Source organism: Canis lupus, chromosome 18 (assembly GCF_011100685.1).
Source record: "Canis lupus familiaris isolate Mischka breed German Shepherd chromosome 18, alternate assembly UU_Cfam_GSD_1.0, whole genome shotgun sequence".
In the NCBI taxonomy this organism is placed as follows: Eukaryota; Metazoa; Chordata; class Mammalia; order Carnivora; family Canidae; genus Canis; species Canis lupus.
The window spans coordinates 50,227,735-50,250,870 of NC_049239.1; the positions used below are offsets into that span (position 1 = coordinate 50,227,735).

At 41.9% G+C, this 23,136-nt stretch overlaps 1 protein-coding gene across 11 annotated transcripts in view; it reads left to right on the forward strand.

Annotated features, from left to right (window-relative positions):
- The window catches only part of CHKA (choline kinase alpha), a 70,024-nt gene that overhangs the window by 7,972 nt on the left and 38,916 nt on the right, over nucleotides 1–23,136 (forward strand). For 9 of the 11 annotated variants that reach the window (XR_005373586.1, XM_038563712.1, XM_038563721.1 and 6 more), the window contains exon 2: nucleotides 21,503–21,614. Coding sequence is in view for 10 of the 11 variants with exons in the window: in XM_038563712.1 (XP_038419640.1) it covers nucleotides 21,503–21,614 (112 nt within the window). In the remaining variant the exon portion in view is untranslated. Of the gene's footprint in view, nucleotides 1–9,056; nucleotides 9,300–21,502; nucleotides 21,615–23,136 lie in introns of those variants that run through there. The other 2 variants (XM_038563718.1, XM_038563720.1) reach the window with 2 other exon arrangements.

A 23,136-nucleotide genomic window follows, 5' to 3' on the forward strand; every position in this document is an offset into this window, starting at 1 on the left:
TCCCCTTCCCCTTCCCTTCCTCTTCCCTTCCTCTTCTTTCTCTCCTTGCCCAGTGTGGAGCCCAATGCAGAACTTGAACTCATAACCCTGAGATCAACACCTGAGCTGCAATCAAAAGTTGGACACTGGGATCCCTGGGTGGCGCAGCGGTTTGGCGCCTGCCTTTGGCCCAGGGCGCGATCTTGGAAATCCGGGATCGAATCCCACGTCGGGCTCCCGGTGCATGGAGCCTACTTCTCCCTCTGCCTGTGTCTCTGCCTCTCTCTCTCTCACTGTGTGCCTATCATGAATAAATAAAAATTAAAAAAACAAAAACAAAAAACAAAAGTTGGACACTTAACTGACTGAGCCACCCAGGTGCCCTTAGATTTCATTTTTTAATTGTGAATGTCTAGTTCCAGCACCATTTGTTAAGACTGTCCCTTCTCTATTGAATTGCCTTTGCTCTTTGTCAAGATCAGTGGACTGTATTTATGTGGATCTATTTCTGGGCTCTGTACTCTGTTCCATCGATCTGTTTGCTATTCTTTTGCCAGCACCACATTGTCCTAATTATTGTAGCTTTGTAGTAAGTCTTGAAGTCACGTAGTGTTAGTCCTGTGACTATTCAGCTTGCTTGCTTGCTTATTTATTTATTTATTTTTGTTCTGCTCCTTTGATACTGATTTGGCTATTTATTTGTTTTTGTTCTGCTCCTTTGATACTGGGTATTTTGCATCTCCAAATAAACTAGAATTAGTTTGTCAATATTGAGAAAACATTTTGGTGGAATTTTTATTGGAATTGCAGCATTGGAGCTATACATCAAGTAAGGAAGAACTAGCATCTTGGCAGTATACTGAGTCCTCCTATCCATGGACATGGAATATCTTTCCATTTTATTTATTCTTTGATATCTTTTTTTTTTAAAGATTTTATTTTTATTTATTTATTCATGAGAGACACAGAGAGAGAGAGAGAGAGAGAGAGAGGCAGAGACACAGGCAGAGGGAGAAGCAGGCTCCATACAGGGAGCCCGACATGGGACTTGATCCCAGGTCTCCAGGATCACGCCCTGGGCCAAAGGTGGCACCAAACCGCTGGGCCACCGGGGCTGCCCCTATTCTTTGATATCTTTAAAAAGAGTTTTGTATTTTTCCTTCTATAGATCTTGTACATATTTTGTTACATTTATACCTAAATGTTTAATTTTTTCGGTTGCTGATGTACATGATAATATGCTTTTTTTAATAATATGCTTTTAATTTTAATTTCTACTTATTCATTGCTGGCATATGGGACAGTGATGGGCTTTTTTATTTTTTATTTTTTTTAAGAGAGGATGGTCAGGGACAGAGGGAAAGGGAGAGACAAAATCTTAAGCAGACCCGATTCCCCCCCAGTACGGAGCATTGAGACTCAGTCTCACAACCCAGAGATCATGACCTGGCCCAAAATCAGAAGTTTGACAGTTAACCGACTGAGCCACCCTGATGCTCAGACTTTTGTATCCTGTAACCTTGCTATAATTCTGTTAGTTCCAGGATTTTATTTTCAGGCTAGTCTCTTGGCTTGCCCAGCTAATGATGCCCATGTTCTCCTTCTGGGTTTACCTATAGTGGACCCTTCCACTATCTCACTGTCCTCTATCAGCTGGTGGAAAATCTTGTCCTGTCCTTGCACAGCCCTTGTCTTTAGCTTTTCACAAGTCTGTTTTGCATCTACAATTAGGTTGTACTCTTCATGTCTTTCATATTTATGTATGTATATAAAGAAGCTGTACGCTATATGTAGAGCTTGAACTCACACACCCTGAGATCAAGAGTTTCATGCCTGGGGTGCCTGGGTGGCTCAGTTGGTTAAGTGTCCGACTCTTGGTTTTGGCTCAAGTTGTGATCTTGAGGTCATGGGATCAAGGCCCATGTTGGGCTCTATACTCAGTTCAGGATCTGCTTAGGATTCTCTCCCTCTCCCTCTGCCCTCATGTGCATTCTCTCTCTCTCAAGTAAAATAAATAGGGGTGCCTGGGTGGCTCTCTCTGCCTTCAGCTCAGGTCATGATCCTGGGGTCTTGGGATTGAGACCTCTTGCTCAATGGGGAGCCTGCTTCTCCCTCTCCCCCTCCCCCTGTTTGTGCTCTCTCATGCTCTCTGTCAAATACATACATACATACATACATATCTTTAGGGAAAAAAAGTAAAATGAATAAACAAAATCTTTACCAAAAAAAATAATTGCATGCTCTACCAATTGAGCCAGCCAGGTGTCTCTCCATGCCTTTCATTACATATTTATACATCTCACTGTGGCCAGTACTCTTTCTGTTGAGCGTAGCCTAGGAACTGATGATGAAACAGTTAAAAAAAAAAAACAAAAAAGGCCTAGGAGGTCCATGTGAGCTGGGAGATGGAGAAAGTGGCAGCACCCCTGAACTCTGAAAGATGGAAGAGCCTCTTAGGTGAGAGCAGACAGAGGCATGCTACGTTCCAAGGGTGCTAAGAATAGTGACTTGAAATGGGTATTTTAGGAACCCTTTCTGAGGGACATTTGGTAATGTCTGGACACATTTTTTTATTGTCGCAATTGGTGGTGGCACTCCTGGCATCTAGTGGGTGGAGGAAAGGGGTACTGCTGACCATCCTACAGTACAAAGGGCAGTCCCTACTCTTCCTCCAAAAAGAATTCTTGGACCCAATGTGTTAAGAGTGCAGAGCTTGAGCAGCCCTTGGAATGGAGCACTTAAGACCAGCTTTTCTCCTTAATCTGTCTGGCATACTCTTACCGATGAACTTTTGCTGATGAGCAGCTGACATTACCTCATGATTGTCACAGAAATCCCTATTAGATACTACTACACTGTTTTATGGTGAGAAGACAGGCTTAAAAGACATCGAGTAACTAGCCCAAGGCCACACAGCTGTCTGTGGGAGCCAGCAGTTCACCAAGGTCAAAAGCTGTTCTCTTAACACAGCCTCCAGGCTTGGGGTTAAGGCAGCTATTCATTTCCACACACTGATGCTGTCATTTCACTGAAGTTTATTTTTGTTTTTGGTTTTTGTTTTTCACCTGAGTCATGGTTGTTTCAAAAGGAGTTTTAGATGGCTAGAAGAAATTTTACAAAAATCCCTCTTTCCCCCTTATTTTATTTGCGCTCCAAATTCCTTGGCTGTTTTGGTATTACCACTGTCTGATTTTCCGCGTATCTTGTCCTTTACACTTGCGGATCATTTTCCTCTGAGATACTAGTTATGTTTGAATTTTTTTCCCCTAGTCATTTGACTTTTAGAAAAAGTGAAATTTTGAGGGGATCAGGCTGTAAGAATCCAGGAGACGAGTCCTGTGTGTATTGGACTTGATGCCATGTTACATGTGGGCAATTTGCAGAAGTTTCAGTGGCTTTTTTGCTTTTCAGTAAAATACAGTTGGCTAGGTGCGGACCAGATAGCCTCCCCCCACCCCCACCCTTTTTTTTTTTTAAGATTTTATTTATTTATTTGATAGAGTGAACAAGCATGTAGGGGAAGAGATAGGCAGAGAGAGAGAGAGAGAAGCAGGCTCTCCATGGAGCAGGGAGCCCATTGCAGGGCTTGGTCCTAGGACTCTGGGATCATGACCTGAGCCAAAGGCAGATGCTCAAGCAGCTGAGCCACCCAGGCATCCCAATGACCTCCCATCTTAATCGTTAAAGGTTTCTCTAGAGCAGATAGGTCCTGTGGTTTATCATTCTCTGAGCATTGAGCTGATTGCACCTAGATATGGGTCCTTTTCCAACTGATTAAAAATACATAGATGTTTTTGATGGATGAATGGATAAGCAAAATGGCACATTTACATGGACTGTTATTTAACCATAAAAAAGGAAATTCTGACACTGCTATACCATGGATGAACCTTGAGGACTAAATGCAAAATAAAATAATCACAAGTCACAAAAAGACACACTGTATAATTTGATTTCTCTGAGATCTCTAGTGCAGTCAGATGCATAGAGATAAAGTTGATGGGGGTGGCCAGGGGCTGGGATGGGGGGTAAAGTGCAGAGTTAGTGCATTAATGGGCACAGTTTCAGTTTTGCAAGATAAAAAGAGTTCTGGAGATGGATGGTGGATGATGCTTGTAAAACAGTGTGAATGTACTTAATGCCAGTGGATATACTTTTTTTAAAAAAAGATTTTATTTATTTATTCATGAGAGACAGAGGCAGAGACATAGGCAGAGTGAGAAGCAGGCTCCCTGTGGGATCCCAATATGGGACTCTATCCCAGGACCCCGGGATCTCGACCTGAGCCAAAGGCAGACAGATGCTCAACCACTGAGCCACCCAGGTGTCTGCCCCTGAATGTATTTCATGCCGCGCTAAACAGTGTGAATGTACTTACTGCTAATGTTGTATATTTCACCACAATTTAAAAACTGGAAAAAGATAGGGGTGCCTGGCTGGCTCAATTGGTGGAACATGTGACTCTCGATCTCGGGATCCTGAGTTCAAGCCCCACATTGTGTAGAGATTACTAAAAAGGGGGGGGGGCACCTGGGTGGCTTATTCGGTTAAGCATCTGCCTTTGGCTCAGGTCCTGATTCCTGCCGTGAGCTCCCTTCTCTGCAGGGACACTGCTTCTCCCTCTCCCTCTGCTGCTCCCCCTGCTTGTGCTCTCTTTGTCAAATAAGTAAGTAAATCTTAAAAAAAGAGAGAGATTACAAAAAAAATAACTTTAGAAAGTGTTGAAAAATTGGGAAAAAATACATGTAGACGTTTGACATTAAGAATGTCCTATTTCAGGACACCTGGGTGGCTCAGCAGTTGAGTATCTGCCTTCAGCTCAGGGCATGATCCTAGAGTCCTGGGATTGAGTCCCACATCAGGCTCCCCACAAGGAGCCTGCTTCTTCTTCTGCCTATGTCTCTGCCTCTCTCTGTGTCTCTCGTGAATAAATAAATAAAATCTTAAAAAAAAAAGAATGTCCTATTTCAAGACTTTGGACATTCCGCTAACTTATATTACTATAGCATGAATTTTTCCTGCTTAGAACGCTGTGGAATAAAATAGAAATTAATCTCTATGAGCCCTGCTAAGTCTACAAAAAAAGGATGCAAGTCTTTTTTCTTTTCTTTTCTTTTCTTTTCTTTTCTTTTCTTTTCTTTTCTTTTCTTTTCTTTTCTTTCTTTTCTCTTCTCTTTTCTTTCTTTCTTTCTTTCTTTCTTTCTTTCTTTCTTTCTTTCTTTCTTTCTTTCTTTTTCTTTCTTTCTTTCTTCTTTCAGATTTTATTTATTCATGAGAGAGACAGGGAAAGAGGCAGAGACACAGGTAGAGGGAGAAGCAGGTTCCATGCAAGGAGTCTGATGTGGGACTCGATCCTGGGACTCCAGAATCACGCCCTGAGCTGAAGGCAGGCACTCAACTGCTGAGCCACCCAGGCATCCCAAGCAAGCCATTTTAATTTAAAAATGTGTTACTAAAATAAAATCTATGTATTACCGTGAACCCTATCTAGCAAAGTGATTGTACTCCAAAACTTTTAAAGAATATATTTTTTTGTAGTAAGGACTTGAAAATATTGAAGCCATTCCTAGATACAAATGCAGAGACTAGCTCAGAAGCTCTCTCCTGTATGTTTGCCTCATAACTTGTAGTTAAAACTTGTTCTTCGTCAAAAACACCAACTACTTCTTAACCATAAACCGAGTACTTGAATGTCAGGATGTGACATTCACAGGTGCCCAAGATCTACACTGTCTATGCCAGCTTCCTAATGCTGATGTGTTGAAGCAGGTCACATCTATTGGACTATTCAGTTTTTTTTTTCCTGGGGCTGAGATGTTCCTGGGGTTTAGATGATCTTATCCACTCTGATTTGGCTTCTTTACACATGGAGTGTATTCACAAGCTATGTGAACTTTTCAGAGCAACCGGAATTGCTGGTAGTATTCAGTGTTTTCAGTAAGGTGGGTAGAAAGTCTGGAAGGTTTTGTGAAGGGGCCTTTGTTTCCTCTGTATGTGCTATGTAACCAAGAGGACAGCTTGCTCTTGCGGCTCTATGGCTGGAGAAAGGGTGAGGCATGTACGGGCAGTGCTGTGCTGTCCCACAGGACAGGGGACAGGGTCGACCATAGAAAACCAAGACGTAGCTTTTCCAGCCACGGCAGCAGGCAGCCACCTTCCTTTGCTTCCTCTCTTTCTGGTTGGATAATTTCAAAGGATTTGTTATCTGTGTTTCAATGGGGAGCACTTCTGCCACCTCTGGCCTTTCAAGCGAAGTACAACTGTGCCCTAAATGGTGACTTAACCTGCCTCTATGTCAGTGGCATTGTCTCATTTGCCTCCTGGTGGGGAAATGTCCTTTTCCTTCTCGCTCCTTGAAAAACCTCTACATTGCTATTAAGTCTGGAAACTAATTGTACTTAATGGTTACTTGTTGAGTAACCTGTTCGAATGGTGATGACCTAGTAGTGAATGGTGAGGAACTTGATTTATTTTGCACTTTGCAGGTTTTTGGGTTTTTGTGGATTTGCCTTGTGTGTGTAGGTAACATGCAAATTTCCCTGAGCTGCTTTACTGTTAACACAGTAGACTTCTGTGGGAAAGGGTGGTGCTGCAGGCTCTTTTCCTTATTTTTTTAACTACTCCTTTGTCTATAAAATCAAGTAAAGGGTTAGATTTGTGCTTATCAAACTAGAATGCCCATATCAGTACTCAAGCCACAGTGTAATCTTATAAATTTCCCCAAGAGGGTAATTGTATTAACAGATTCTGAGAGCAGTTTGTATTTACCAGTTGTGTTTATTAAAACTGAAAACTGGCCTAAATAGGTATATGAAAGTTTGAGTTTATGAGAGAACAAGCCTATTTGTTCTCAACTGGCATTTGAAACACTTGTTGAGAGAATTCGAGAAGTTCTAGTTTATTTTTTTTTAAAGATTTTATTTATTCATGAGAGACACGCAGAGAGAGGCAGAGACATAGGCAGAGGGAGAAGCAAGCCACAGGGAGCCTGATGCGGGACTTGATCCCCGGACTCCAGCATCACAACCTGAGCCAAAGGCAAATGCTCAACCACTGAATCACCCAGGTGCCCAGAAGTTCTGGTTTAAATAGTATTTCTGGGTCCTCCTGCTTTAATACTCTGTGAGCTTTTTGTTTTTTTGGGTTTTTTAAATATTTAAATTATTTAAAAATGTATATTTTATATATATATATATTTTTTATTTATGACAGTCACACAGAGAGAGAGAGAGAGAGAGGCAGAGACACAGGCAGAGGGAGAAGCAGGCTCCATGCACCGGGAGCCTGACGTGGGATTCGATCCCGGGTCTCCAGGATCGCGCCCTGGGCCAAAGGCAGGCGCCAAACTGCTGCGCCACCCAGGGATCCCAAAAATGTATATTTTTTAAAGTATACGTATTTGAGAGAGAGAGACAGAGATAGCAGCAGAGAGCACAAGAGTAGGGAGGAGAGGGAGAAGCAGGCTCCTGCCGAGCAGGGAGCCCAGACTAGAGCTAAATTCCAGGACCTTGGCATCATGACCTAAGCCAAAGGCAGACACTTTTTTTTTAAAGATTTTATTTATTTATTCATGAGAGAACGCAGAGGCAGAGGGAGAAGCAGGCTCCCTGTGGGGAGCCCAATGCGGGACTTGGTCCCAGGACCCCAGCATCACAACCTGAGCCAAAGGCAGACATGTTCAACCACTGAGCCATACATGTGCCCCCAAAGGCAGACACTTAACCAGCTGAGCCACCCAGGCGGCTCTAAATTTTTATTTTTTATTGCAGTATCTTAACATATAGTATTACTAGTTTCAGGTATACAACATAAGATTCAGTAGTTCTACACATTGTTTGGTGTTCATCATGATGAGGAGTGTGGTCCCTATCTGTCACTAAGAAATGTTATTATATTACTGAGTATATTTCCTATGTTGTCCTTTTAATTTCTGTGACTTAAAATAACATTTTTTTTAAAAAAAGAATAAAATAAATTATTTTTTTGACAGAGAACCCAAGCAGGGGGGAGAAGCAGAGGGAGAGGGAGAACAGGCTTCCCGCTGGGCAGAGACCCCAATGTGGGGCTCATCCCAGGACCCTGGGATCATGACCTGATCTGAAGGCACATGCTTAACCAACTGAGCCACCCAGGTACCCTTGAATAAAATCTTAAAAAAAAAAAATCAGACTCCTTTTCCAGCACAGTCCTAACACAATGTGATGGATATTTCAAATATTCATTCAGATACACTCTTCAGTTTTGGCAGTAGATTATGTTCACCTGTCCCTATTTTTGCCGAGATTTTTTTTGATAATCAGTTCTCTGTAACAGTACCCATTGCTTGTAAGCTATGTGCAAAAGTATCCAAGGACTCCAAATGACTGTGTGTTGATCAGTCCTGTCTTTTAGATAGGTAATAGTCAAAAGACATTCCTACCCTCATATCTAGTCAGATATACCTTGCATTAAAAACCTATGCAGAGGGCAGCCTGGGTGGCTCAGTGGTTTAGCGCTGCCTTCAGCCCAGGGCGTGATCCTGGAGACCCGGGGTCAAGTCCCGTGTGAGACTACCTGCATGGAGCCTGCTTCTCCCTCTGCCTCTCTCATTTTCCCTCCCTCTCTCTCTCTCTCATGAATAAGTAAATCTTGAAAAAAAGAAAGAAAGAAACCTATGCAGACAGGGGCACCTGGGTGACTCATTTGGTTAAGCATCTGACCCTTGATTTCAACTCAGGTCATGATCTTAGAGTCATAAGATGGAGCCCTGTCTCAGGCTCCATGCTCAGTGTGGAGTCTGCTTGAGATTCTCTCTCCTTCTCCCTCTGCCCCTCCTGTTTGTGCTCTCTCTCTTCGTCTCCAAAATAAATAAATCTTCCGAAAGAAAGAGGAAGGAACCTATGCACACATACATCCTGTCACAGTCCAGGATCAGGTGATATTTATGTGCATCAAGGGCAGGGTCACGTGGAAGAGGCTGAGGATCCTCCAGATGTCTCTGACCTTTTCAGGGACTCCATGTGATTAATGAGAACTGCAAACAGATCTTTTGTCAAATGCCCTTTGTCCATTTGTGGATTGTGAATGAAGAAGCTTAAGATTCAGTAGGGTGTTTATATTATCAGTAGGCAGGCAATTCATGCCTGATGTTATGGTCATACTTTGGTTACTTTCTCCTGCCCGTGTGCTATTAAAAATGCCATCTCTTCTGAGTCTTCCTGATTTTCTTCATTTTCCTGCCTTTGCATTTGGCCTGCCTCCTCAGTGGTGGAATTCCGGATGCCGTGTTAAAGAGCACTGTGGAAGCTCCTCTGTGCAGAGATGGCCATAGCTACTAAAGCGTAAGTTAAAGACTTTGAAAAGCCAAGAGAGCATAAACAGCATGGAAGTGAGTCTATAGGAGGAGGGCAAGAGAGGCAAGTGTTAGCAAACCTCCCCTCTCTGGATGTTATTCTAGAATTTTTATCTTGACGGGTTTTACAATGCCCTACGTGCCAGAATTAAACCCTGGCAATGAGAGAGTGGGAGGAGAAGAGAAGGTGGTGGTTTGTGTTTGTGTGAGAGCCTTCTCTTACTGGTCTCAAACTTAAAGGGAGGAAGGAAGGGTGGCAAAAAAAATAATTGTGTGAAGGAAAAAACCCAAAGTAGATGGTCAGGACCAGAGAAAAGGACCCCTGGTAGTAGTGGTAGGGGAAAAGTACCATATCTAATGGAGTAAAAATGGGTGTGTGAAGCTGGGAACTTATCATGCAGCTATGGAGAGGTTTCCTAAAACTGGGTAACTTTTCTCATTCCAAAGCTCTTAGTAATGTTTCTTTTTCTAGAGTCTAAAACCAGAGGAGTCTTTTTTATGGGCTTGATGGCTCTTAGGATCTAGCAGTTCCCCTGGAAGTGTTCAGTGGTTGGAGGCAGATTTTAATCAAATAATGATTGCCCTGGATAAGACAGAGGTTTAATATTTAGGATGGTTCAGATAAATCAATTAATGTTCAGTCTACAGTGAACTACTTAAGGCAAGTTGGCTATCACTGATCCAAAAAGAAAAATAACAACTTTATTGAGATACCATAAAATTCACCCTTTTAAATTGAGTGATTTTTAGCATTTTTAAAAAGATTTCATTAATTTATTTATTCATGAGAGACACAGAGAGAGAGAGAGAGAGAGAGAGAGAGAGGCAGAAACACAGGCAGAGGGAGAAGCAGGCTCCCTGAAGGGAGCCCGATGTAGGACTCGATCCTGGGATTCCAGGATCACATCATGAACCAAAGGCAGACGCTTAACCGCTGAGCCACCCAGGCATCCCAGATTTTTAGTATTTTTTACAGGGTTCTACAATAATCACCACCATCTTTTCAGAATATTTTCATTACCTCAAAAATAAATCATGTACCATTAGCAATCTCTCCCCATGCTCCCCCCCACTTAGTTCCTAACAACCACTAATCCACTTGATATCTTCTGGACATTTCGTGTAAAAAGAGTCACACAATATGCTTGGACTTTTGTGGCCATTGTCTTTCACTTAGTATAATGTTTTCAAGATTTGTTCGTGTTGTAGTACATATGGCACTTTATTCCTTTTTATGGTTGAATAACATTTCATTGCTTGATATACCATAATTTGTTTATCAGTTGATGGACATTTGAGTTTTTCCATTTCTTGGCCATTATGGACATTTGTGTATAGTTTTTGTGAGAACATGTTTTCAGTTCTCTTGAATATATGTGTAGGAGTGGAATTGCTGGGTCATGTGGTAACTTGATGTTTAACCTTTTGAAGATGTCACGTCACTGACCTTTCGAAGCCTCTGTCAAAGAGAATCTCTGTGAACCTCAGGAAATACCCTCCATTATGATTGAGAAGATAGTGGACAGGGTTGTTGCTTTGACCCACGGTGATCTTTACCAGGACCACATTTTCCTTGCTACCAATGATCTTGATTTTATACAGACCCTACATTGCCAACTGACTTTTTTTTTTTTCTTTTTAAGATTTATTTATTTTATTTTAATTTTTAAGATTTTTATTTATTTATTAATGGGAGAGAGAGGCAGAGACACAGGCAGAGGGAGAAGCAGGCTCCACGCAGGGAGCTTGACATGGGACTCAATCCTGGGTCTCCAGGATCAGGCCCTGGGCTGAAGGTGGTGCTAAACCGCTGAGCCACCCGGGCTGCCCTAGATTTATTTATTTTAGAAGAAGAGAGAGAACATGCAAGTAAGCGTGGGAGGAGTAGAGGGGAAGGAGGGAGAGAGGGAGAGAAGAGAGAGAGAGAATCCTCAAGCAGACTCCCTGCTGAGCATGGAGCCTCACTTGGGACTTGATCCCAGGACCCTGAGACCATGACCTGAAGCTCAAATCCAGAGTGAGCTGCTCGACTGACTGAGCCACACAGGCGCCTGGTTTTTGATTTTTTGAGAAGAGTTCATTATAGTGTATGCTGTTGATTGTGTATTAGATGCCATAAAGTTTTTTTTTTTTTTTAAGATTTTATTTACTTATTCATGAGAGACACAGAGAGAGAGGCAGATACATAGGCAGAGGGAGAACCAGGCTCCCTGTAGGGAGCCTGATATGGGACTTGATCCCAGGACTCTGGGATCACGACCTGAGCCAAAGGCAGATGCTTAAGCACTGAGCCACCTAGGCATCCCAGCCATAAAGTTTTATGTGAAATAAGCTCATTATTAAAAATTACAAACCTTTAGGGGCACCTAGGTGGCTCAGTCAGTTGTGTGTCTGACTTAGGATTTCAGCTTAGACATGATCTCTTGGGTCATGAGATTGAGCCACTTGGTAGGGTGTCTGGTTGGAATTCTCTTTCTTTCCCTCTCCCTCTGCCATTCCCCCCAACTCATGGGCATATGTGAGCACAAATGCTCCCCTTCCAAATAATTAAACATTTCTAAAAATATTCGTAAAATTACAAACATTTATAAATGTAGTAAAGAATTATAAAAGTAAAATAGCTTTATCAAATTGGAACATTCTGCTAAATTGGCCTCAGGTTCCCTTCCTTTGCCCAGAGATGATCACCATTCTGAATTGGCGTTAAAATTTTGTTTCATTCTGAAATAAGATTCTGATCTTTCATTCAGAATTTTTTTAAAGATTTATTTATTTATTTATGATAGACAGAGAGAGAGAGAGAGAGAGGCAGAGACACAGGAGGAGGAAGAAGCAGGCTCCATGCCGGGAGCCCGACGCGACTTGATCCCGGGACTCCAGGATCGCGCCCTGGGCCAAAGGCAGGCACCAAACCGCTGAGCCACCCAGGGATCCCCTTTCATTCAGAATTTTGAAATCTTTTATGATCTGTGTTTTTGGTTTAAGTGCTGTGGAACACTTGAATTTTTTTTTTTTTTAGTAAGAGATGTACTTGGAATAGCTGACATATGAGAGAATTAATAGTGCTTTGTATTTTGGAACATTGTGGTTCGTAGTTGACCATATGGAACCTGTTGTCATTTGGGCTTCTATTTGGGGAAGACCTTGCATGCTAAGAAGGCATGATTGATATGTCTTGCTATTAGGAACTTTGAAGAGGAAGTAACATCAAATACCAGATCTTAGTGTTATATGGAGTGGTTCTGTTTTGAAATAATTTTGTGGAATTGGAATTTCCCAAATTTCTTTTTAATAATGTTGATTAGTATGTTGCCTACTGTGACACATATCTTGGATCCATCTTTAGGTCAACTAAAATTTTAGATTATCTGCTATTTTACATTTTCCAATTTTCTTTCCTTAGTGATTAGTGCAATTGATTGTATGGCTTGATAAGAAGGGTAATGGATCCACATTTTATCAGTTTTGGAGGAAGTTATCTAACACGGACTCAGTGATGCATGTCACCAAGAAGTCATTTGTTTTTTTAAAGATTTTATTTATTTGAGAGAGAGAGCATGGGCATGGAGAGGGGCAGAGGGAGAACCAGACTCCTCACTGAGCAGGAACCCTGACGTGGGCCTCAATCCCAGGACCCCAGGATCCTGACCTGAGCTGAAATGAAAGCAGAAGTTTAACTGACTGAGCCACCCAGGAGCCGCCCCCAAGAAGTCATTTAAATAAAACTAACTCTCAGAATGTTTTGTGATTTATTTTAATAACTGTATTTTTTTTTCTGTATTGATGTACCTATAAATATATCCTTTTTTTAAATATTTTTATTTATTTATTCATAGAGATGCAGAGAGAGAGAGAGAGAGGCAGAGACACAGGCAGAGGGAGAAGCAAGCTTCATGCAGGGAGCCTGATGTGGGACTCGATCCAGGGTCTCCAGGATCACGCCCTGGGCTGCCGGCGGCGCTAAACCACTGCGCCACCGGAGTTGCCCTGTAAATATATCCTATGCAACAGTTTTTTAACTTAAAATATTTCATGGCCTTTGTTAATAACTTCTTGTATATTGTAGACTTAGAAAAGTTAGTTATCATCACTAGCAATTTGATGTTTTTATTTATTTTTAAAGATTTATTCATTTTAGAGAGAGTATGTATCCACAAGCTGGGGGAGGGGCAGAGGGACAGAGAGAGGGAAAGCAGACTCCCTGCCCAGTGGGGAGTCTGACTTGGAGCTCATCCTATGATCCTAAGACCATGACCCAAGCTGAAATCAAGAGTCAGATGCCTAACTGACTGACCCACCTAAGTGCCCTGCCGTTTGATGTTTTTTAAAGTTATATTTTGATATATCGAGTTTCCATCGATAGATAAGTCAAGAATATGAGATGGGGGACCTGGATGAAGCATCTCACTCTTGGTTTTGGCTCAGGTCATGATCTCAGAGTCAGGAGATCAAGCCCCATGTCAGTCTCCTTGCTCAGCAGGGAGTCTGCTTGAGATTTTCTATACCTCTGCCCCTCCACCCCCACATACTCTCTCTCAAATACGTAAATCTTAGCCAAAAAATAAATAATATGAAACAGATGTTCTAATGTGCTGACAGGCAAGGAGTAAGTGGTGTGGCTTGTTTGTAGACACTTTGACAATGGGCATCAAGAATTTTAAAACATTAGTGCCCTTTGACCTAGAAAAACCCAACTGTAACTAAGGGTCTCATCAGATTGTGCATAAAATTTGATGTACAGGTGTCTATACTATAGAGTTATGGATAGAAGTAAAAAGTTATGGAAAAGCCCACGGTCTCCAGCTAAACCATGCTTAGTCTCTAAGATGAAATTGTATGCATGAGAGGCACCTGGGTGGCTCAGGCAGTTAAGCACCTGCATTCTGCTCAGATCATGATCCCAAGATCCTGGGATCAAGTCCCACATCAAGCTCCCTGCTTAGTGGGGAGCCTACTTCTCCCTCTCTCCCCTGCTTTTATGCTCTCTTGTTGTCTTTCTCTTTCTCTCTCTCTCATAAATAAATAAAACCTTAAAAACTTTTTATATATGATTAAAAAACGTGTTTTTAATGCTTAATTGATGGAAAATGCTCCTATAAATGGAAAAGGAATGTTACAGAGTAATAAGTTCAGGATGATCCCAATTTTATTTATTTATTTTTTAGGATTTTTTAAAAAAGATTTTATTTATTCATGAGAGACAGAGGCAGAGACATAGAGCCTACTTCTCTTCTCTCCCCTGCTTTTATGCTCTCTTGTTGTCTTTCTCTTTCTCTCTCTCTCATAAATAAATAAAACCTTAAAAACTTTTTATATATGATTAAAAAACGTGTTTTTAATGCTTAATTGATGGAAAATGCTCCTATAAATGGAAAAGGAATGTTACAGAGTAATAAGTTCAGGATGATCCCAATTTTATTTATTTATTTTTTAGGATTTTTTAAAAAAGATTTTATTTATTCATGAGAGACAGAGGCAGAGACATAGGCAGAGGGAGAAGCAAGCTTCCTCTGGGAAGCCTGTTGCAGGACTTGATCCCAGGACCCCAACCTGAGCCCAAAGCACACGCTCAGCCACTGAGCCACCCAGGTGCCCTGATCCCAATTTCAATAAGAAGTAGGAAAAGAGCTTAGGAAAATGGCAACTAAAAATCCCAGAATGTTAGGGGCACCTGGCTGGCTCAGTCAGTACAGCATGTAGCTCTTGATCTCAGGGTTGTGAATTTAAGCCCCACCTTGGGCTTGGAGCCTACTTAAAAAACAAAACAAAACAAAAACAAAAACACCCAAAATGTTGAAAACTGGTTATGTTTGAATGGTAGAATTTAGGTAACTTGTTATAGTTTTTATTTTGAGGGTCCATATTAACATGGTTTTTTGGAACATGAATTCTAAACTCTGAAAGGCAAACAATTTACTACACATTATAAGCAGCCTACTTTAGTTGTTCCAGTAAAATTGATAAAGCTTAGCTGAGTCCTTAAAAGCACACCCATGTCACCTGAGTTCTTTATTGCTCGTGGTGAATATAAACAGGAATACGATGAAAGCAGCGCAGTGCTCCTCAGGGCTGCTGTGTGGCTTTGTTTTCACAAAGTACTTTATTTGGCACGGAAACCCAATAGCCATAGTTCTTCAGCTTGAAATTTGTTCTTTGTGCTGTTATTGCATGTTTTTTTTTTTCTATATCCAGAGAAATTGAAATTATTATCTTATTTATTTATTTGTTTTTAAAGATTTTATTTATTTATTTGAGAAAGCAAGCACAAGCAGGGGAAGGGGCAGAGAGAGAATGAGAAGCATGCTCCCCACTGAGCAGAATGCTCAATGCGGGGCTCAATCCCGGGACCCTGGGATCCTGACCTGAGCCAAAGGCAGATGCTTAACAGACTGAGCCACCTAGGCACTCCTGAAAGGATTATTTTAATATCTGATTAATGGTTTGTCTGCAAGAAGCTTTTTTTTTGCTCACTAGTCCACTGGCTCTGTGTTGGAAGCCTGCGGGCGGGATGGGCACCGTGCCCTCGGCTTGGGGAGCGCACCCGCCAGCAGTGCCTTCTGCGCTTTCAGTTTTCTGCCTCCCATGGGCTGCTGACATGTGTTGAATGTGAAATACATGCATTTGTTTCATTTCATTTGCTGTTTTGCTTACTTGAGTATATTGTGTCTCCTAAGTTCAACTATGACTTGTATGTTTATTATAAAGCTGTTCTGCCACTTGTTTGAAATCCTTGTAAGTTCCAGAGGTTTTACTTAGGAGGACAAATTATATGGTAAATTGGGCCATCATAGTTTTGCTACCATATCTGTGGCATATCTTCCCAAGATATCTTATTATTCCCAGTCATGTTTGGCTCATTGGTAATTGGCATTTTTTTAGGTGGTTTCTCACAGTTGGGTCATCTGGGATAATGACCTTGTTTCACTTATCTTGCTTGTCAACTAAAAAATAACCGACGGTTTACTTCCTCCTGTTATAGCCTATTGAGCAACAGGGGCTATGGATAATTCAAGAGATGAAGGGTTTCCAGGTTGTGAGCTGGTTTCTGGCCGAGCTGGCCCGCCTGCCTTCTCTAGGAGCACGGGATTAAACTTTGAATGAAGTTACACAATTTAGAACAGTAGCTCATCTGTTTGCTCCCACTGTTGACCGAACTCTCAAGAGTGTGTGACAGGAAGGAAAACGAGGGCTTTTAACTGATGGGATGCCTATCCTGTCGCCTGGTACCCAAGAGCCAGTGGCAGGGCACTTCTGATAAGTCGTGCACTAGAGGCGTTGCCCTGAGTTGAGAAGAAAGGTCAAGGCTGCTCGCATCTTCCTCCCTCCACACTGTCCCTGTGCTTCCCCTGTGCTTTGAAGCTCACTTGGGAGAAAACGAGAGCCTTGGGTTCCCTGATGTTTCTGCTCTTCCTTCACTGGGGTAGACAACTGATTTACCTTTTGGAAAAAGAGGTCTTTGTTCTTGCAAAGATTCTCAGGTACTCATGATTGCTTTTAAGTATTTTTTTTTTTAAGATTTTATTTATTTGAGAGAGAGAACAAGCAGGGAGATGGGGCAGCGGGAGAGGGAGAAGTAGACTCCCCACTTAGCAGGGAGCCTGACATGGGGCTCGTTCCCAGGATGTTCTGAGCCAAAGGCAGATAGATGCCCAACTGACTGAACCACTCAGTTACTCCTGAAAAAATTCTTAAAATATGAGTTTTATTTACATCTGGGGAACATAGTTTCTGCAGAAGCACATTCAAGTTTTTAATTGGTTAAGAAAAAATCATTACAGTAGGAAAAAATAATTTTTCTTTTTAAAAAGTACTTTATTGAGATATGGTTCACATATTTTATACAATTCACCTATTTAAAGTGTGTGTATCTGGTGGCTTTTAGTATAGTCACAGGTATGGGCAACCGTCATCTCACAAAATTTAGAACATTTTTCTCATCTTGGAAGGAGACCCTGGCCCCCAGCCCTAGGCACTCACTGATGTCTCTGTCTGTAGATTGCCTTGATCTGGACATTTCACATGAATGGAATAGTAGAATATGTGACTGGTTTCTTTCACTGAGCATAATGTAGCATGTGTCAGTACTTCATTCCTTTTTTTAAAACATTGTGGTAAAATGTACACAGGATGGAATTTACTATTTTTACCATTTTTAAGTGTATACAGTGGATTAAGGATGTTCACACTGTTGTGCAACCATCACTACGATCCATCTCAGGAACACTTTCATTTTCCTGGTCTGAAACTGTCCCAGTTAAACACCAGTTCCTCTTGCCCCCCAGTAAGCACTGTCCTTTGACATTCATTAGCTCAATCAGAATCAACTTTTTGTCATTTTGTATGTGTTTCCTGGACTGTGGTATACAGCCCTGCTGACATCTTGATTTTAGCCACATAAGACCTATTTCCTGGCGTCTGAACTCCAAAACTGTAAGATAAATTTTTATTGTTTTAAGCCATGGAATGTGTGGTCATATGTTACAGCAGCCACAGGAAATAAAGACCTCTGTTTTATGTACATTTGTATAGACTAGTCCTGATGTAACGCTCTTGTGATCATGCTGCTCCCATAGCACCTACCATGTGCTTAGCATGGCATGGTGTTATCCTGCACTGTCTCGTGTCCTTGTCTTATAAATGAGAGGCAGTATCAGCATCCACCCTGCAGGATTGTGGAGAGGGTGAACTGAGCTAACCTGTTGAACACTACAGCCCCAGACTAAAGAGGGAAGCATGGGGGGCACAGTCAATTAAGCATCTGACTCTTGAATTTGGCTTAAGTCATGATTTCAGGGTCCTGAGATTGAGCCCACATCGGGCTCCACATTGGGCATGGAGCCTGCTTGGAATTCTCTCTCTCTCTCCCCCCCCCTCAAAAAAAAAATCCCTCTGCCCCCCCCCCCGCTAAAAAAAATAAAATGACAAAAGAACAAAAGGAAAGTGCAACTCTTTTACAGAGGGGTGAATTTGAGGCTCAGAGAGGTTCAGCGATATGCCCAAGATCACACAGCTAGTAAGTGGCAATACTGGGGTTTGGATTGCTGGCTCTCAAGCCAGTGGTCTTTCTCGTAGCATAATGCCTTCCCCCAGGACCTTCTCTTAGGGGGCTTACAGTCTAATTAATTAGGGAGCCAAGCCTAACCCACTAGACCTAGTAAGACAAAATAATAGGAATGAGTTTAGAGAAGACTCAGTGGGACAATGGTGCTGCTGATTGTTGTCATCTTCAGAAAAGCTTTACTGAGCACCTACCATTTGGGGTCACTAAGTCTTGAGAATTGTAGTGAGACATTACCCCTGCCTTCAAGGAACTAGCAGGGAAGAAGGTGAAAGCTTCTTGAAAAGGTTAGACTTGGTCTTAAACTATAGGTAGTTTTAGGTAGCAGAGCACGGTAAAGAGAAGTTTGCAGATTGGGAGAACAGGAGTAAGTGGATTGTGATAAGCTGTATCAGTTAGAACTAGGTCTAGCTGCTTGTAACAGAAACTCTAGAGTAATAGTGGCTTGAATAACACAAATTTATTTCTGTCTTGTGTTAAGAGGTCTAGAAGACAGGCTGGGCAGGTATGGCAGCTCCATGGACTCATTGGAGAAACAGGCTCCTTTCAGCTAACTGTTCTGCCTTCCTAGGCTGGGCTCATGATCTAAGAAGCTACTAAAGCTCTGGCCATATGTGCCAGTCAAGACCCTGGCAAGAAGGGGGAAACAACACTAGACATTTTCAACATAGAGAATTTAATATAGGGAATTGGGTGAACAGGTATTAGAGAACCAAAAAAGCAAAAATGGGACCCACTGGCATACAGAATTCCAGGAAGCAGCCCCTTCTCTGGGCTGGGGGGTCAGAGGGAAGAGGTTGTGGTTATCAAACCCTGGAGCTGGGGCCCCCACCCCCTGTGGAGAGAGCACTACTGGCTGTTGCTGGCATCTGAGAACCTGAGGAGCATCCCCCTGGAGCTGGGACCCAGACCTCTGAGCTGGTATCTCTGCAAAGGTGCCATGAGGCTGGTTCTGAGGTTGGTGAAAGAAGTGGGGATTGCTCTGTTGCTACTACAGCACTCAGACAAGAACAACAAGCAAGCATATCTCCTTCCTCCCGCCTTCCAGCCTCCTTCCAATGCCCCCACTGGCAGAACCTAACCGGGAGCAACTGGCAAAGGAGATTTGTAACTAGTGGAGCCCCCAGCTCCGCATTACAACAGAGAACTGAAGTATAGATTTGGAGCTCAGAGACAAGAGCTTAGCAATTGACAAACGATCATCTCCTTGTTTCAGACAGCAAGATAGAGAACTGGAAGAAAGGGACAAAGCCCATGAGAATGTCTTAAGTTGACTTCCAGAAGTCACAGAAACACTTCCTTTTTATATATATATAGTCAGCCCTTGGGCACATGGGCACACCTAGCCATGAAGGCAGCTAGCCGTGTTGCTGCTTGAGTAAAATATGGAAAGGAAGGAGAGGGTCTGCCACAGAAGCAAACTTTTCAAAATTGTTAGCTAATGTTAATATACCAACATTAACAAGCCTTCATGTAAAAATTCTCCCTGTTCTCTTTTCTCCCCACACAATCTTTTGGTCTGTATTCTGTAGCTCTTGGCAGTGCTTGCCAGTGTTACTCCTAATGCCTGTGTAATTCTGCACCTGATGGTATAAATTAGGTGTGTATTTTACTCTCACTTTGGAGAACATAGCTTGACTGGACAGACTTTATGGATAAAGCAGGGGGAAAGCTGGTGCCTCCTGTGACTGGGGGGTGTCCTTCTAGAAAGCTGTAGTTCGATCTCCTGGTGGCTTTCTCTCCCAGAGTTGTTCATCTACTGCCATATGATGCTGAAGCCTTTGACAGGCAGGGGTGGACTCAGTTGGCTCAAGTGTGTCACCTCAGACACACTGTGATTTTGAATTCTGTGATTTTGAATTCTGACAGTTTTATGCCTGGTTTGTCTTCATTAGAGAGGCTGTTTCTTGAGGGCAAGGGCCAGAACATAGTTTAGTTTTTTATTATCCTAGCTTCCAGCATAGTGCTTTGCTTAGGGAATAATAGTTCCTTAAGATTTATTGGCTGGATAATATTAGGATTTAGGCCTCTGAAATCTGCTGCAGATGAAATGCTTCTTGTCTGGAACTCCAGATTGTACAGATGTTTATTCCTTCATTTAGCTCTGATTCCTCCATTAACTATCTTTCCTGTATACCTAATCATGTCCAACCTGGGCAGGTGATTCGTCCCAAAGTTTTTTTTTTTTTTTTTTTTTTTTTTTTTTATTTTTGATTTGTCCCAAACTTAATGTTGCAAAGGCTATTAGTCAAAATTGGTTGAGACATTTTCCATAACATGGAACTATATATACTTCAAGTGGAAGGTTCTGGGGGGAGGTGGATTAAGTATTGCTTCAAGATTTTTACCTGGTGGGACGCCTGGGTGGCTCAGCAGTTGGGCGTCTGCCTTCGGTCCAGGGCGTGATCCTAGAGACCCAGGATCGAGTCCCACATTGGGCTCCCTGCATGGAGCCTGCTTCTCCCTCTGCCTGTGTCTCTGCCTGCCTCTCTGTGTCTCTCATAAATAAATAAATAAAATCTTTTAAAAAAAAAAGATTTTAACCTGGTCATTATGAGAATATAGTGGAAATTTTAGAACTAGAAGAACATGGTCCTGAAGGAATGCTTCTGGGATGCCCCCCACTCCAGTGTGCGCTGGGTTCTCTTCCATCCTGCTCCTTCTCTGGAGGCACATGCCATGCTCAGGTGCACACATGCAATTTAAACAGAGCTCACCTCCAACATTAAGAAGAACAGATAGGGAATTTGCTTGTTTTTTAAAAAATATTTTATTTATTCATGAGAGACACCGAAAGAGAAGCAGAGACATAGGCAGAGGGAGAAGCAGGCTCCATGCAGGGAGCCTGATGTGGGACCCGATCCTGGGTCTCCAGGATCACAACCTGGGCTGAAGGCAGGCGCTAAACCGCTGAGCCACCCAGACTGCTCTGGAATTTGCTTGTTTTTAATGTGACTCTGGAATTGATCTAAACACTGTGGAGCTTATTGTGTATGTTGCACGTATCCTGAGAGTCTGTCAAAACTTCTACAGGAACAGTTCCCACAGGATCCTGACTTCTCATCCATAGTTGTCTAAGAAGAGCAGTTTAGCTCACTTTCAAAACACTGACACTTACTCTCATCTTCCAACAGAGGTGGCCTCAGTAACATGCTGTTCCAGTGCTCCTTACCTGACACTGTGGCCACCGTTGGTGACGAGCCTCGGAAAGTGCTCCTACGGCTCTATGGGGCGATTTTAAAGATGGTGAGTTTGTGGGCTGTGTGGGGATGGGAGGGCCCTGTGAACAGTTATCATCCTCTCTCCTGAATCACCTGGGAAGAGATTTTAAATACTTTAGTGGTGTTATTAAAGTTATTTTTATATATTGTTTTTATTTTAATTGGGCTGCACAACCGAGTTTTTTGCTTATATCCTGTTATGTTCTGAATTCCTGTTTTTCTTATAATTTATTAATAAGCTAGTACAAATATTTTCAGCTTTACATCCAAAGTACGATGTTGCTTAAATCTTCAGTAGTGGTTATGATGCTTGGATTTTCCACACATTGAAATTTTTAGCTCCAACCTAGGTTGTAAAATTCTAATGTGGAAAGGGTATTAACATGATCATAAAGGTTTTACAGGGCAAATATTGCAAAGGAGAGCCCAGTGGACAAAGTATGATCTCAGTGGAGCTGAATTTATCAACTCCCTCACTTCGAGATTTCTTTAAAACTTTGAATTTGTTAGACTCGTGATCTTTCTCAATTTTTATATTATTTAATTGAATCTAATTTTCAATTAAAGTGCTTTATTTATTGAATTGTCTTAACCAGTTATAGGAGAACCCAAATATCTGGATTTTTTTTTCTATTTATACCATGAATTTACCATTTTACTGACCACACATACAAATGTTTGATATATTTCTATGATAGAATTTTAATATCCATTTAAATCTTTGGAAGGGCCCTTTTTGATCTTCATGAAATGGAGAATAGTTTTCTGACTTAATGTTTTAAGAGACTAGTCTCAGCTCAATCGGAAAAGCAGATTATTATGCCCATGTCTATGATAATTCGATGATAATGTTCAGATATATCATAGTTACAGCTGGTACACTGAGCCTTTTTGCTGGATAGTTTTCTTTGTCCTTGTCAGGGCGTGCAGTGCTCAGGATCTGAGTGTTGAAAGCCAGCTTGTATGTCTGAAGTCATGTGCCCCTTGCCAAGAAAACCTGAAACCACTCTGATGAGGGACACACAGCTGACCCTGACCCCTTATTGTTGGTACACAGCGGCAGGGTTCTTGTGTTAACTATGCAGTTGAGTTTTTTATTTACTCAAATTTCATTTTCAAAGCACAATTTTTGAAAAACCCAGTTAATGTCCTTTTGGTGCTTTCAATGAAATCAGTCTTTAGCCATTTTTTCTTTGAAGACTTTTACATCCTCTAACAATTAGTCCCATTTGTGTGCTTTCATATGGGCAGCACTTTTAAAATACTTTAATAGCCAGCTGCTGGATTTGCATATTATAAAGACTATTGTTTAAATCTGATTTATTGAAAAAATCTGATTTATGTGGCTTTTGTTTGCTATTTATAACTTTAAATAGGGGCGTTATTTTTTTTTAAGATTTTATTTATTTATTCATGAGAGACATAGAGAGAGAGGCAGAGACACAGGCAGAGGGAGAAGCAGGCTCCATGCAGGGAGCCTGACATGGGACTCGATCCCGGGTCTCCAGGATCCCACCCTGGGCTGAAGGCGGCACTAAACCGCTGAA